This window comes from Aethina tumida, chromosome 2 (genome assembly GCF_024364675.1).
Source record: "Aethina tumida isolate Nest 87 chromosome 2, icAetTumi1.1, whole genome shotgun sequence".
In the NCBI taxonomy this organism is placed as follows: domain Eukaryota; kingdom Metazoa; phylum Arthropoda; class Insecta; order Coleoptera; family Nitidulidae; genus Aethina; species Aethina tumida.
This window is the reverse complement of record NC_065436.1, coordinates 8,522,361-8,540,454: the sequence shown is the minus strand read 5'-3', so window position 1 is coordinate 8,540,454 and position 18,094 is coordinate 8,522,361. Positions and strand designations below refer to the sequence as shown.

At 28.5% G+C, this 18,094-nt stretch overlaps 1 protein-coding gene and 1 long non-coding RNA gene across 2 annotated transcripts; one reads left to right on the top strand and one right to left on the bottom strand.

The window, feature by feature from the left end:
* Positions 1-8,254: 8,254 nt before the first annotated feature.
* LOC126264450 (uncharacterized) lies at positions 8,255-8,799 on the bottom strand. The gene is made up of 2 exons (XR_007547158.1): positions 8,645-8,799; positions 8,255-8,588 (listed from the first exon to the last, which is right to left on the bottom strand). It is a non-coding gene; the product is annotated as an uncharacterized LOC126264450 (long non-coding RNA).
* A 2,386-nt stretch (positions 8,800-11,185) lies between these two features.
* On the top strand, positions 11,186-14,322 carry LOC126264444 (uncharacterized). The gene is made up of 4 exons (XM_049962417.1): positions 11,186-11,339; positions 12,429-13,000; positions 13,060-13,339; positions 13,393-14,322. Exons 1-4 carry the CDS (start codon positions 11,265-11,267, stop codon positions 13,957-13,959), a joined length of 1,494 nt encoding a protein of 497 aa, XP_049818374.1. The 5' UTR covers positions 11,186-11,264; the 3' UTR covers positions 13,960-14,322.
* Positions 14,323-18,094: the final 3,772 nt, after the last annotated feature.

Here is an 18,094-nt window from a genome sequence, read left to right as displayed (position 1 = left end):
TCCAAAATTTAATAGATCATTGTCACAAGAAGATTAAGGTGTGAAGTCTTTTTATGCACTGTTTTAATTGAAATACTAAGAACCAGTGACCGGAAGAATATATCAGCATATGAGTACCAGATATTGAACATTTAGCACCAAAACTAATACTATGAGTCAGTACTTTTTGTCAAATGTTATTATGGTTAAATTTATGAACCCATTCACTAATGTTTTGAACATTTTGATTATTGATAAATTATTTCCAATAATATTGTGAAAATATTGAAAATAACTTTTTATTCACATATATAAAATATGAAAATGAATTTCTTTTTTTATTTTTAGTAAATAAGTTTTTGTTTTTCAATTAATTATTAATATTATCACAAATTTATTAATAAATATTTTTAACTATTGGTAGAATTTAAAATATTTATAATGAAGTAAAATGTAGGTTTTAAACTGGAAATTCCTATTTAAACGTTTATGTCAGTTACAGTTATTTGAAAAAAAAAATACTTATTAAACGAAAATACAATTTGTGAAATTGCATTTTCCTTTATTAATTTGATTATATTAAACATTATTTTTTATTTCAGTCGAAGTGAAACTAAAGAACATTAGAATAGTTATTTTGAGTTTAATCCAAAATACTTTTTAAGTATAGAAACATAAATACGGATGTTTAAAGAAATTATTGAAAACAAGTAAATTTATGGAACAACTAAACATTAAACTATTTACATAAAATTTGAATAGATAAAATTCAAATACATTCTGGAAATTTTGAAAACATATTTACAATTACCCTGGAATGTAAAAACAATTGCAATAATAAACGTCTATTAATTATAGTTGTTTGAGCAAAATTTTCTAACTTAAATGAGGTAGAATGAATGTATTTTTAATACTTTGCTGGACATTGAATTCTATTTAAAAATATTTATATTTATACGTTAAAAAGAAACAATTAAAATACTTTTCAAGCATGTCAGAAGAAACAATTCAAACATATTACTTAGATAGAATTTAAGAAATTATATACAGTAGTAGACTATACGGAACTTATTCTTTTCATATAATTCTTAATTTTTTATCGAAGGCTTGCAATAATCTCACCTATTAGATAAATATTGTCTCGTAAGTTATTTTATTTATAATTGTAACAAAAATAAATTTATATCTATCAAGAACATTGACAAGTACTTTGTGTTGTACAAATGTTATTCTAATTAAAATATTTTCAGTTAAATAACCATATCTAAAAGAAAGATGACTCAACTAATATACAGTATTGGCAGGAATTAGAGCAACTTTTTTAGAATTAAAATAATATTTTTGTCCTGGTTATAATGTTAAAAAAAATGTGTATTGAAAATTAATTTCCCTTTATAAATTTAACAATTACATAGTTAAACAATAAAAAAAGTTTAATTTTACTGATGTTTATTTGTTTTATACTGACAAAGAGTAGAGCAATTTATGTTATTTAAAATTTTATATTGTAAAATTTTTATTATTATGAATAACTTCCAAACACCTTTTTTCATGGAAAGCAACAAATGGACCATTTTGTCAGGCCACTTGCAGAACCCTGAATAAATATTGCTGATTACAATACTCATTGTGTCTTATTTTGTTGTTCACTATCTCTCATAAGTTTTCAATGGAGTTTAGATCGGGAAATTGACATGGCAGGTTCATAATATTAATTTTTCCCTTAAAAGCCACTGCTTCAAATATTCTAAAGTGTCGGTCATTATCTTCTTGAAAATAAAGTTCTAGTTATCTGACTAGGGCACTATGTTGTTCCTCCATATTTCTTTATACATAAAACGATCTGTGAAATCCTCTATTCAAAGGAGAGGACGCATTCCAAAGCAGTCCCATCCCTTTACCGACCTATCGCCGTGTTTAACAGTGAGTATGGTAATCTTTTGGTTATACTCTTCATGAATGGTTTCCTTAAATATAAAATCCCATTACTGTTAACCAGATTGAACTTAATCTCATCACTCCAGATTTCTCGATTTCAATCATTTTAAGTCCAGTGTAAAATAGACCTGGTAAACTCAACTCTGGCTCTTCTGTTCTCTGATAGTAGCTGTTTTTTGGCTGACCTTCCCGCATGAAGACCCCCTTGTAGTAATCTATCTCTTACGGTTCTTGAAGAAACATCAATTCCAAGTTGTTTCTTAAGTAGACCTTTTATTTTGCTGGAACTCTGGAAAAGATCTTTTTTGGAGTAGGATAAAATTTGTTTATCCTGAAACCTATTGGTTCTTCCAGTTTTATTTTTTCCTTCTACATACAATACAGTAATTTCTTTCCACGGGGCATTATATTAACTTATATTATTTACTTTGATGTATACTGTAAAATTAAAAATTAATGTGGATTTTGTAGAGATTAGTGACATTTAGTAAAACGTTACTTTACTTTTTTTTTTAATTTGTAGCTATCAGAAATATTCACCGATATATTGGTATATAGTGTGTTACAATTGGTATAAATTATATTAAATTTGCATATACAGGGCGTTAACAATTTATATATTTTTAAAGTATACTCTAGCTCTACTTTCTGAAAATACTGTATATTTGTGATAATTTCATTATACACGTGTTTATAATTTTTCTATTTTAGTTATCACAACAAGCTGCTCCAGATATTAATGGGCCATTGTCACAAGATGATTAAGGTGAAGTCTTTTAATACATTGTTTTAATTGAAGAAATACTAGGAACAACCAGTGACTGCAAGAATACATACAGTAGGAAAAGCGTGTGACCCATTTGAATTTAGAGAGGGACCTCATGCATGACAGAGACAGTAGAAGTCTGTTCCTTAGGGGGAGTTTACTGTCTCTTTTGTACATGACGTCTCTTTCAGGATTTAGATGGATCAAACTCTTTTCATACTGTATATAAAAAAATGTACTATTAGTGAATTACACTAATTTTCTTCTTTAACTTCTTTTTCGCATTATTTTGTGTTTGTCCCGAACAATACTTATTTTACCTAGCATTAGCTAAAGTTGAAGGTATTTTATTCATAATGTAGGACTTCATATATTTAACGTCCCATCTTTTCATGTGGTTAAACAGAAGCGTTGCCGTAGTTTACTTGTATCACTATAAATTGGGTATCTACAGAAAATATTCTAAATTGCCATTTTTACGATTCTATAGATAATTCAACTTATTGATCATCATAAGCTTCAAATTTATATATTTATGGAAATTTTATGAGGGAACCCGATTACTGCATAAGTTGCCATGATTATTTCTGTTCACTTATTAGTTGTAGTAGTCTTAACTTTTTTAGAGACATAAAGATCCTAATATTTAACCCTTGTATTTCCAAGGTTTCACTGAACGAGTATTACCAGGGTACTCCATGATTTTTATTTTATTTTATACGGGAAAGTCTTACTTTACATAAACAAATACAAAATAACCATATAAATTTTATCCAAAATAATATTTTAATAAAATAAAATATACATGTATAACATGTTATAGTAATTGACTTTTTTTGTTTGCCATGGTTTTCACAAAAAAAAATGCTTGAATTTTTCACAATAAAACCGACACATTTTGTCATCCCTTCTTAGACAATAATGAAGGGGTCCAAATAACGTTTCTGCATTTGACGGGATACCATTTAGATTTGTCATTCTTCTGGATAAGTGTGGTTTATGAGGTTAAACTCTAAGTCTAGCAAAAATAATGTCCTTTTATCCTTTTATATTTCTTTTCAGTCAGGAAGTTTTTATCCATAGTACATTCGAATTTACCACGACCATAACAATAATATTTTACAAAATATTCCCTGAATATATTTGTCTACATTTCTATGCGTATTTAACTGAATTTTATTCTAATATAATATAATAATATATTATTAATAAGATATAAAGTTTAATTTGTCTATAAAAATTTATTTTTATAAACTACTTACTGTACAAGTACTCTAATATACTAAAACTCATAACACAATAGTACAATTTTAACATTTTAAATATAACATAATCAATAACATATAAATCTGCATTTAATTAATGATACGTCTTTCATGAATTGTCATAATAATAGTTTGGCGGTAGTAATTATAAGTATCTTATAAATGATTCGTCCTATATTTCGTTAATATATTTATATAAAATCATTTCATTTTTATTATAGTCATAATTGTAGTGTTCCTAATTATATCACTAATAAATATCCAATATTTATCGTATGTTCAATTTAGAATAAAATCCTATTTAATTCAGTATTCTTGTATTTGATGATCTTTTTTTACATGTACGGTCAGCAATGATGTAATTGGCCATTTAACTTTGCATTGCTCTCCTCTCTGGAATTCTCCTTCTGTCTGTATTCTTCAATGCATAGCAATAATATAGTGCGCTCTGTATGGGTACGATGGCAATTTAACTATCAGTTGATAAACTACAGTACCTGAAGTCTTTTTGAAAGACTCGTTACATCAGGTTAAAGGGAGTGATTTTATTTAATATTCTTCGACTTCTTCTTATCTGACTATACGTTTCTATATAAGTTCTAATTCTAGTGTCACTAACTTTTGATTCCGTTGTACCTCAAATGTCACAGCTACTTAGTTTTGATGATTTCAAACGTATAACTGGAAGCTGTATGAAGTAGCACACACTCTTAACAACTCACGTTCGCGTACCGAACCCGGATAATTAGAATATACTTATTTGCCTTACTGTTTATGTTTTTTAAATTATAGTAATTAAAACTCAAATTAACGGAAATAAACTGTCTCTATTAACAAACAAAAATAACAAGGAAAAAACAAGGAAAAAGAAAAAAGTATAAAATTAATGAATAAAATTTATTTGAATAATAATCGAAATCTGGCAAAAAGGCTAAAAGTTAAAATTTTAATTTAAAATTACAGTTATAAAAACTGATGATTTATAGAAATTGATACAAAAGATACTTTAACGGATAAAGTAAAAACAGTAAGACTTACGCAAATAACAAAACACTCAGAAGAAAAGTATAAAACAATCAGAAGTAATTACTGTACGTAAACGAACGGAAAGTTTCGAATAAAATCTGGTGAAAGCACTGAAAGTGGGATGGTACTGAAATACTGAAATCTCCCCAACAGCGATTCTGTTCCAACCAATAGGATTGTTTGTTAAAAAGACAAGACAACATTGTCGCCAAATTGATCTACATTTTTTCCTATTATGTGACGCTACTCTAAATTTTACGTTTTTAACACCGTTAATGCAATTCAAAATGTTAACATTTAAGGAAAAACCATTGTACTTACAAATATTTTCAATCTATTCATTAATTTAAGTTTATTAATATTGAAAGACATAAATAAAAAGAACAGAGTTACAATTTTTTAAGTAGAGCCAATTTATTAAATCTTTCTACATAAAAACACGTCCAACCATTTAAAATTCGAATCCACTGACCGACCACACCCTGGTACTTCAAAAGGGTTCGAAAGGAAATCAGATATGTGAAAAATCAAGTAACGTATAGATTACGTTAAAATATTTTTATATAAATTTCATTCATTCTTCTCGTAACGAATCAACTTTGTTACTATTTACCAATTTTGTCGATGAATTTATTTTAGAATTGAACATTACAAGGCCCCTTAAACAAGTATATTCATTCATATCTAGACACAAAATAAGTTGGTAAATTCGGCCACTGTGTTGAGGAAACTGTTCGGGCTGCAATGTTTTCTCAAAAGGTCGTTATATTCCAGTAGTTCTTGAAAGTTGAACATTATCAAGAATTAGGCTGAACGGATCACTAATAGCGCCTTCCACGTTTCGTGCAGCAACGTAATTTGTTAATTAGGTGGTGTGTTATAATGTATATTGTAAATGAACAATTGTTTGAATAGGGCTTTCCCCCTCCTTTAAATCATTTAGTATTATTTTCTTAGATTCGGATTTTCAAATTTCGATCCATTTAAAACGACTAATTTTTACCCTTAAGTTTAATAAGGTGTTGAAGTTTTGTTACTTTGTTCTCATTTGTAAAACCATTTATTTCTTTTCTCGATAGATAAATATTATTCTTTATTTAAGAAACGAGGTAACAATCTCTCTATAACTATAGAGCATATAATAGAAATTGTGAAAAATTGTTTGAAAAAAAAGATGAACACCTTTCAAGAAGTTGATGATGCGTTACCAAATGGTTTCTAAAGAAAATAATTCAGCCGTATCAGGGCCTATGTGTGTTAGGCAAGCCCACAATTTCCACAAACAAATGAAGATTGAAAGAAACTTCTTCACTCTCTCCGGTTTGCTGTACAGTTTTAAGAAGCGTCATGGAATACGAGAGTTATCTCTCCAGGGAGAGAAATTAAGTGGGAATGATGTTGGTATGGAGGAGTTCTGCTACGATACGCATAATATAATGAAATTGAACATAGGTTGGAATGGATAAAATTTTAAATATTCCAATGAAATCTACTAGAATGGATATATAAAATATAGAATATTGATGCAGACCCTCCTCGTATCTTTTCACATAAATTTAATTATATTTAAATTACAGAAATATAACAGAAAAGCGGATTTTACTCCCGCTGATTTTGCGGTTCTCCGACCAATATGTCATTACACTTACTCATAAATATGAATTTATATTATAAGTAGTATAATTAACGTGGTTCTGTGACAATGCAACCATGATCTCAAAGGTTATCACCCTTGGACCGCAAAGAAGTATGTCATTTGGTGAAGAAGTGTGCTGAAGAGTCGACAATGACCAGAAGGTCCAAAGGAAAGCAAAGATGAAGAAGGACTAAAATTTATGTCCTTCTGGTGTTGGTTGCTTCGGATGGAAGCGGTTTGTGCCGCCATGTTAGTTAACCACTATTATATACTAATTTAATATTAACAGTCGCGTGTGTTTTCTTGTATAACTGTTATTCTTGCTTCCTAGTAGGATTTGTCTAATAAAATATAAATATTGATAATAACATTTAGTTTTTTATAATAACGAAGCTTCACACGTCGAGGGTAATAATTGTAATGTATGGTAAATTATGTTTGACACCTATAAAGGTGTAATAATACTAAGATAAATTTAAGTCGATCAAAATCTTCTTAAAAATAAGATTTATTTTTATTTTACCAAATTATTTAATGTTCACGTCGAATACTTTATTTTGTAAAAAATATACTAAATTCAATTTAGAAAATAATAAAAGTAGATTGTGTGCTTATTTGCTTATCTGACGTGTTAAAGACAAATTCAAAAATGATATATATATATATATATATATATATATATATATATTTATATATATATATATATATATATATATATATATATATATATATATATATATATATATATAATCATATGACATGATGTGGTTACCTATATTCCATCACACAAGTGTGAGTGTTTCTGTTTGTAGTTTTTTGCTCACATTATAGGGGAACAAATAAAAATATGTAGAAAATACTCATCGACACTATATTCATTGACGCTCAATTAACAATTAACATGTTGATTTATATATACATAAATTAAAATAGTTTATAATGTATATTCAGTTAAAGTTCCTAACTTTGTTGTTAAACAAAATTAATTCCAACACATTTTCATATCCATTTTGTGAGGAAGGATCCACATTCAAATTATTGGTACTTAAATGAATTTCTATAAGTATAGAAATTAATATAAATAAAAATAATTTGGATGTAGCTCCTTTTGTAAATAGAAATCTTCAAGACTTTGATTTGTCCAACAACAACGTTTACGAATGATACAAAAATTGAATTGAATTTTTTAGACAATTTACTAGGCTTGAGGTATCTAAATTTGAGCATAAATCTATTAAATAGTGTGAATTTTTCTTACACTATGGTAAAAATAGAAGAAGTTGCAATGGCATATAATCATTCGTTGTATTGTTGATCCCCGAAATTTCGTTATTTGATGTGACTTAGGTGTAGGGATATTAAATAAAATTACCAACTGAAAGTGTAAATAAAAAATAAATAAATATTGACTATTTCCAAAAGAAGTAACATCATACTCACTGAAATTTGTTTAATTCTATAATTTACCATATCAACTTCTTCTCTTTTTACCACAGTGAACGAAAGATGCAGACTACCTAGTAGACTCTCCCTCTAATTGAGATATCTCAAGTCTACTAAATTTCACAAAAAATTAAATTCAGTCATGGCGTCAGTCGTCAACGTGGCAATTTTGTTGTTTGAAACCAATTTCTTGAAGTTTTGTATTTACTAAGAGGGTACCTTCAAATTTTTCAATTTCAATTTGAATCTGTACTTAAATGAACTTCTATAAATATAGAAATTGATTTAAATAAGCATCTTTCTTATTTCTATTTTTGACATGGTCAATTTGATTCCATATATTGACATTCAAAGGAGCGACAAATGTAGATATTTGCCTACAATTTCTGCTGGAAGAGTCCACATTGTAAATGAGGAGTTCAGGGGTTTCCAGAAACAATCTGAACTCGTTGCTCATGTATATTCCTGTCCACAGCATAGGGTGACTGATCATTGGTGAACGGTAAATGGTTGTTGGGTTAAGGTTGATTACCAACTGAAATTTAAAAAAATAAATAAATATTAAATAATTCCTAATAAAATAATACTCACCTAAATTTGTTTTTCTCAATTAAACGATAAGGCTTCTAATTTTATTACACCATAGTCAATCTTTAACGTAGCCATTTTGATATTTGGTCCGACCACGTCCCTGAAATATCATATTTATTAAGAGGGTTTCTTCAATATTTCTTGTTTAATTCTGAAACAAGTTTAGATTTACTAAAATACTCTATTTATGAAATAACTTTGTACTTATTACAGCTACAAAAGTGTGATGTTTTCTGAAATAATATATTACTTACTTTACTTTAGTGCGGTTCATTCTCGACTGCCACGTGTGTACTTTTTGTTTTTAGATCCAAGTGTGGATATGCGGTGTGTATCTTATTTTCAAATTTAATTCATCGAATGCTATAAGGGGCAAAATGTAAGGTCTTAACATTGGAATGTACTCTAAATATACAATAGATAAATTTTGTGCGTATCTAAATGTATTTTTCATGATTTGAACAAATTAAAAGTATAAAAATATTCATGTACTGCACCTTTAAACTAGTTTGTCTCTAAGATGTTAAAGTTGTTATTAAATAAACAAACAAGTTTTAGATATAGTAATAATAATTTAAAGAATTTCTTCATATTCATCACATTAACACAGACTACAGGTTTTAGAATACTTCCATGGTTGAATAATGAACAAAAAAGTAAGAAATAATTTAAATACGAATTTAATCTCATATAATTATATAAATTAATTTTAAATAAAAAATCTTATGAGATATATTTAACACATTTTAAAACACAAGTGTTTATTGTATAAATATACTTGATAATGATTGATAATTATAAAAGAATTAACTTTGAGGTCGAATAACTTTTAAATCAATCGACTAAATGAAAACTCATAAAAAGCCTTTTTTGGAGATCATTAAATTTTTTATAAAAATATTTATACTTCATTATTTTAATTTTATTTGTTCCCGAGTATTAAAATTCTAAAGAACAAATAAAATTTTTTCCATGTTATTTCCATAACTTTATTTTAAAACACATATAATTACATATTATTCATACAATAAAAAAACTTATACTGTTAATCTATTTACAAAATATTTTTAGTAAAATTTAAGTAATTGGTGATTTAGATAAATATAATACATGTTCCACTTGTTAAATATTTTTCTTGTACTATTCAAAATTCTTTGAATACCAACTTTCTTCTGAAAGAATTTTAATAAAAACAGATTCTGAATCCTTAAAAAATCAACGTCCTGTCTAAAACTATTTTTTGTACAATCTTCACCAAATCGTACATTTCAAAAATAATCTAGGAACTGACACAACGATCCTCTAGTTCCTAAACATACTAATAATGAGAAAAGGCTGATGTAATGAGAACGATAGAGCACAAATCTTAAAGTTGCAATTTCGTTGGCAAAAAAAGTAATTAATTGATTGTGAACTAAGGTATTAAATTGCAGAGGTTGGTAGAGGCAGCTAAATTTGAAAAAATATACTTTATTATACTTCCTTGATTTTTTATTATATAAGAAATATTTTAACTTTTTAAAAAATTAAAATAGGAATGTCATAAAAATGATTGTGGTAATCAAAACTAATGAAGAATACCTTTTTTCCTTCTAAAATCACTAGTTTTAAAAAAATATTCAGTGGTGTAGAAAATGGGGAGAAAAAAATAATTCCCAAGAGTTTACATTGAATTCTAGGTGTATAATTTAGAATAAAACATACCAAGGTTATCGAAATATGAGAAAAAAACAATTTTTGAAAATTATTTTTGAGGAGCTGTAATTACTCTAGAAAAAACTTTATAAAAAATAATTTGGATTTTCTTCATTACTGAACGAGTACGAGTACGAGTTGTACCCAAATTTTGACTTTAGAAACACCTTGTATGTTTATATCTTTTTCAGGTTGACCAATTATATTAGATAATACTGTCGTAACAAAGGCACAAATAATAAAAATCAACTTTACTGTGACAGAAGAAACAGCATTTTGAAAAATATCATAATTTGAGACTTGTATGAGGATCAGAAGTACGATCTCTTCATATACGCCACTTGCCCTTTATTTAACTTGTAATAATTATTTTTGTTGTTTTTTAGTTACCAGTGATTTGATTATTATTACAAAATAATACAATTAACAAATATAAAATGTAATTGTTATCAACAGTATAATGTTATTCGTATGTTTTGGGATTTTTCTGTTTTTAATTTATTAAATTTTGAAAATAAAAAAAATTGTAAGCAGTTAACACAGTCTCTTCTTCAAAATCTAGATTTCATTTCATTTTAGTGTTCCATTTTTGTTTAAAAAGGGAACAATTTCAGTATTCCACACCTCAACATTAAGCAGTGGTACCAACTTATGTTTGGTTTTATACACCATATATTTTAAAAACTTCATTTAAATTCCATAAATTCAATTATTTTCAAATATGCAACAATTTTTAAACATTCAATAATATATTAATATATTTATTAACACATTAACATTTGAAAAGATCCTGAAAAAATTAAATCAATTTCCTATGTCGGAGCTTTAGACGCTCTTTATGTTACCAAGGATTTAAACAAATGAAAATCGTCACAAGCCAATCTAGTCATTCTGTCATTTGTCTTGAATACGATCAGAAAAAAACATGGCTAGCGAAAACGAAGGTAACAAAAATCTGGAAGCAATTAAACAAAAGATTTCTCCAGTTATACACTCTTTGGTAAGTTAAATTCAATTTATAATAATTATTATTACAATGTCGATTACCGAAATCCGATTCGTTAACCTCAAATTTTGATATATGGAGAAGGGGGAATTTTGCCATGGAGTTTCAGACTCCATCGTGATCCATATTATTATTCAATAATTAAAAAGTAATTTTTCAATGAACAAACTATGATTAACGATTCACATCACGATAAGCAGTTTCAATTTCAATTTTCATCAAGAACACATAAGTTCTTTTTTACATCTTATTAAATTATGTTGGGGTATTTATACATTTATACATGGTGAATAGGTGTACGTTTGTAAACGTTTGAATTATTTCCTGACATTTCGCTAGCACGAGTGGCTAGCATCTTCAAAGATCTGATTTGTTTCGTGCCTCTTTGACATGTCATTGACAATCAAATGACAACTTAGACAACTAATTTTTGAGAAATTTCATGATGGTGTTTTTGAGCACTGCTGTCCATATTTTATCAGGTTTCAGTGCTTCTTCTTTTCTATTGAAGATGTTTCTGTTTTTATGGATTTTAATTGCTTCACTAATCATTCTGTAGTGTACCTTGGAATATCATCTTATGATTTCCATCTAACAGTACATGTTCAGCTATAGCAGACTTGTCTAATTGTCCTAGTCTAAATTTACTTGTAACTTATCCAAATCAAATATGTTTTCAAATACAAGTTGTTCATCAATTACATTAAATGCTTAATAAAATATACCTTAATAAGGTTCAGTAAATTGTCGACCTACTCTTTCTCGCCTCCTGGTCTGTTCACCGAAAAATTATAAACTATCTTCCTTCTATTTCTACAAATCAATAACAAATTAAATATTGTCACAATCCTTCCTATTAAGCTACTCAGACGACAAAAGAACAGAAATTTAATTGATCAAACTGTCTTACACATTTATTACAGTTATCTTCCATCACATGGATACACTTACGGATAGATGGCTCAGTCCCTTTTCGTTCAAATTGAAACACACTGCACAAGCCACACTATTTAATTTAAATTTTTAAAACAGGCACCGAGACTTCCAATGGTGAAATAAAAACTTAATCTTATTTTATTACAGTCCGCTTCTATAAATAATGTAAGTGAGATTAGAGAAAAAGCAAAAGTTTCAAAGGCTGATGAGGTGGATAAAAAAGAAGAGCTTACACCTATCAATAAATTGATGCAAGCTTATAATAACTCCCATTTGGAATTCCATCGCATGGTTACTGACATGATTGATAAAAGTTACTTGAAATTAAGCACGGAAACCAAAACTAGATTCGAAGAAGCCCACAAAAATGCTGCTGCTCTAGAATTTTACAAAACTCTAAAGAAGGAATTAGAAGATATATATGAAACGGCTTTGGCGACAAGAAAAATTAAAGAAAAACTAGTAGTTGCTGACATTGATGAGGATCATAAGTGTTACGCATCCAAATTAGTTGACTTACAAGAATTGATTAAATTATCTGGGGGGAAACTGCTAACAAAGAAAGAATACGACAATGCAATTAAAAAGTATCAGGCATTGAGAGATTCTAATGAGGAACTCCGGCTGTCAAATTTACAGTATGAAGCTAAAATTAAAGAACTTAAAAGCAGCATTCGCAAATATGAAGAAAATTTTGAATTAGAGCATATTGAAAATAAGTAAGTAATATAAGTTTTAGTTCCTGTTAATTTTCTTAATACAAACATTTTATTTTTAGGATTGCTGCTGAACAAGAAAGGGCTTCAGTCATCTCACTTTCTAGACGAGACGTAAGAATCACAATTAAACAAACTCAACAAAAAATAAATGAAGTAATACAAACTAAAGGTAAAACATCGTACAACATTTCAAAAGCAAAAAGCCTAAACGATAAGTTACATAAATACAGAAAGTATTTTAAAAAACATGAATCTTTGAAATCGGAATTGCTTATGAAACTCAACGTTTTAAAACAAATGAATTTATCGAATGAATCGAACTTGTCCCAATTACAAATAGTAAGTTTATAAAGAAATTTTAATTTTCTGAAACTCTAATGCAATACTTTTAGGAACATGATTTATTACTGTCGAAAGTCAAAAAAAGTAAAGAAGATATAATAAAAAAACAATGTCTAATCAGTGAAATTTCTAAGGTGAATTTTAAAACGAAGAAATATATTGATTCTAACATAAAAGAAATGAGTAATTTATTGTCCCAAATGCCTGAGCTAATTAATTCTGATCACAAAACTGAGATAAAAAAGTTGAATGCCAACCTTTCCAATTATAATCCCACTAATGATATATTTAAAAGTGACTTACTGGCGAAATTGGAAGCCTTAGCCAAAAACTGTACTGATTCGTACGAGATGGAGCGTAAACAATGTGAAGAAATGCAATCTAATAATGAAAAAATTAAGCAAATGTGTAAGAAGAAACAAAATGAAATAACAAAATTATCGCTCGAATTAAAGGAGCTAAACAAGTCTAAAGAGAACATCATTAAAGAAGAGAATGAGGTGAAGAAAGAAATTGAAATACTAGAGAAAATTGTTGTTAAAGCCAGACAAAATAGTAAGGGGATAAAAAACCCCTTAACTAAAGAAAAAGAAGAGAATAGCGGTGATAGTTTTTAAATGATTGCACTGTCCTTACAATATTCACAAAAGTTGATAGTGTCTGAAACACAGTTCAGTTCAGTCATTTTATAAACTTTTGGTGGAGGTTATACACCATTTATTCTTATTTTTTTCATTTTATGACCTTTATGTAATATTTTTAAATTGATTTCCAATAGATTCCACTACATTACAAATACGTGGTGGTAATGTATGACGTGACATCCTTCTTAATTTATGTAAGCTGAAATAAGTTGAATTACAATGTCTTCATTTACCTCTTACGTTATCATCACACAAAGAACTAGGAAATTTATTGTGTTTATTGTTTGTTCATTTATTCATTAGGTTTTGTATTTAAATAAAAATTTTTGTACCGGTCTTAAGAGTATAATATCAACATCACCAAGTCATCAAAATTTATAAGATCCTTAAGTTATACCCACAAAGTTTATGGGAAATTAAAATGATCATCAAAATAAATTCAAGTTTATTTAAGTAGTGTGTCAAAAGAATCTGCTCACTAAATCCACCACTACAAGTCTTGCGAATGTGGTTTTTCTGGATATTGACCTCCCCAAAACATTTGGTTACCTAATCAGGGAAGTACTTATTTTTTTAGTGTGGAAGATCATTACCAGGAGTATAACCCAAAATATAAATAATCAGATTCAGGGAATATTAAAAGAAAAACGGAAATATTAAAAAAATAGAAATAATAATCAGTAGTTAGATAGGATAATAGTGTAGAAGGTCAAGAGATACGCTCCTAATTAGATTGGCATATTCATCAAATCTTTAATGTAATATTATTATTGACTTTAAGAGTATTATTCATGATTTTGGGAAATTGATATATATATGTATATATATATATATATATATATATATATATATATATATATATATATATATATATATGAATTCTATTTTACGTATTTATGTAATTCAATTAATTCAATTATGGCATTGAGACTGTTGAAATACTTGAAAATTGTTTTATTCTTTGAATTCCTTAGTGGACATTGTTATGTCTCGTAATCGTATTGAAGGTTACATCCCCCGAATTCATCGTATTGGTCCATGTTAAATAATTCTTCAAAATGGAAGTTGGGTTTGGATTGAAGTGTGATTGTGTATTTGTTATGTTGTATGTGTATCTTGTGCTGCTCACTTGTCTTAGTTGATGAATGGATTGTGCTCATTGGTCATAGATCCGAGTCGTATTGTCCCTATAGTTGAGACCGAGAATTCTTTGAGTACGGCTAAAATGTTACGAAAAGTGTATGAGTCTTTTGAACTCCATGTCTAATTATTTAGATATATACACAGCAATCAAAGGAATAAAGAAAAGCAGAAAGGATGTTTTCAAACATTTTAGTCGGATTAAAACAATTCCCGATCTCAACTATAGAGACTTTTTCAACTTTTGGAATGTCAGTTGTGAGACGCGGGGGTGAGTATTGTTTTGAAGAAGATTGTAATTTCTGGTGCATTTTGTCGATTTAGTGTCAATAATAATTAATCAATTTTTGAATTACTGATGTGTATATCGTTATTTTTTTTGTACCTTGATTTGATATTTTTGTCTTGAAAAAGTACAATTATTGAAAGATCTAATAAATATATAATAAATCAAAGATTTTGATTATATATTAAAACACGCGTTACAATACATGGGTTTAGTGGATACCAAGTGTGCACCTGGCTAAGGTTAAAGTTAAATAAATTTATATTGGTAAATCCCTTAAATGCGTTAAATTTTTATTGATCTAATTTTGTTTCATTGCAATCCTATTATTGAAACATTATAATATAATATTTTTATTTCCTATCGGAAAGTACAAACATAGGTACCAATTCCAAATATTTTTAATGCATATAATGCTAATTGAATTTAATTTTAAAAAATTTATCAGTAACATTTTTATATATTTATATTTGTTCTCCCTGAGCCCATATTACATTTTATTAACCTTGGCTTTAATTAACTCGGCTCTTGACCAAAGTTTAATATTTAAAATAATAATAATATTTAGTTTAGTTAGTTTTCCATCGGTTACTTTTCCGGTAATGCTGTTACCAAAGTTTTTCGTTCCTGCCACTATAACATATCATGTCCTGTATGTTTGGTTTGTCGCAGTATCATTAGGTTCACTTTGTAAGATTTCTTAATGTAAAAATAAACTCTTACTTCAATATTTTTTAAATTTATAATAATAATTAATATTTTACATATGTAGATTACTATTTAAAATGTGTGAAACCATAATAAGCAATTGGCTGAAGGTCTGGTGAGTATGGCTGTTGAGACTTTCTTACCCCATTTCACTCATCTTCTGCAGCGTCCGTTGTGCGATGTGTGGGTAAATTGTCATAGAGAAGAATTGGCCCCAATCTATTGACCGGTGCCGGACACATACCCGGCAATTTTTGGGGCATTTCGACAATCTGGAGTGCAGTACTTTATCCCTGTAATTGCTTCACCAAGATTCAGTAAGCTGAATAACATTAGTAGCGAACCACCAAACAGTAACCATTCTCTTTTTTGGTGTAATTTGACAATATAAGCTTAACACACTATAAGCGGGTCGGGTAAAAATACCCGTCTCGAGAACTGTTGATTCTTAGTGGACCGGGTAATTTTTACCTTTTTGAATGTACTTACTTCAAAAACGGGGTGAGATAATTTTACTCTATTGGTTTACATATGGTCCAAACTTAGTTAGGACTATTTTGCCGCCTATAGTGTGTTAAGATCATTTGATTTAAAGAAATTATCATTAACATTTGTCCTTACATCATCAAATTTTGTGGAATTTGGACATGTGCATATGAATTAATATAATCCATTCATATGCTTAGTATTAATCGTTGGTTTGTAATTATGATTTGAATAAAGCAGATGCAGTTAAAACTTTCAGATGCATGTTCGAAGTGTTAGATAGTCTGCTCTCAACAGATTCAAGAAAAATACATTGAGCTTTTGTGGGATTCTCTTCTCTTCCTTCCTGGAGTGTAGTTATTGTACTTCATGACTCTATTAGTTACTAAGTAAAAGTTAACTAGTATTAATTAATAAATCATGATAACATGGTATGGCCATCAAATTCGGTCACAGATATTAAGTGATTAATGGGACAATTTCTATAGACTTTTGCTGCTATCTAAATAATTAATTATATCCTTTTAATGTATATACAACCAAACTTATATTACCTTGTAATTCCGAGAAACGACGTTAAAAAGTATTTTTAAAATAAAAAGCTATTTATCCAAACCAATTTTACTACAAAACTGTAGATAAAAACATTAAAACAAATTTTATATGGAGCAAAAATCTGAAAATAATTATTTGTGGTAAATTAGATTTTCAGAAAAAATAAAAGGTTTTTGTTAATCTAATAATCGGAGTTGTCACCCCTAACAGCAATGCAAGCACGAATTCGTCGAAGCATGCTTTCTATTAAATTATTAGTGTCTTCTAAAGCTGTTCAATGGGATTAGGACCCGGGGAACAAGAGGACCACTCTAATTCGGTCACCCCTTCCATTTCCAAAGAATTTTTGGCAAATATACTGGTATGTGGAGGAGTATTATCCTGCATAAATAGGAAAAAATCCTCGAAAACATCTCTTCAGAGGCTTACTACCGGTTGTAGCACTAAATTCATAACCTTTGACCAGTTAGTAATAGTCTAATGGGAATAAAAATAGTCATTTCACCGTTCATAATGCCACCCTAAGACATTACACTTCCTACTTTATATCTGGAGACCGATCAGGCAGCACGAAGCATATCTTGCCTCTTAAAACACGGATCCACCGATCAACTGACTGTAGACCAATTCTATTTTGCCAATCTTCAATTGTCCAGTTTTCACCAACTTAAGCGGCCAACTCAACTCAACTTGCGTTGATATTTGTGGAATCCGTAACTGTCTTCCTCTAAATAATTCCCGAGTCTTTTCCTAACTATTTCGAACATTTTTTGTTGCTACTTGAGCTAAAAAACGGTCCTGACTTTCTGTAGTAACTCGTCTATGACTTCTCATAGACCTATTTTTTAGAGTTTCCAAATTTCAGAAACTTTGAATAGGTTTTCGAAACTATTCTCTGTGACATGCCTTGTTCTGACAGAGCTATAATATTTC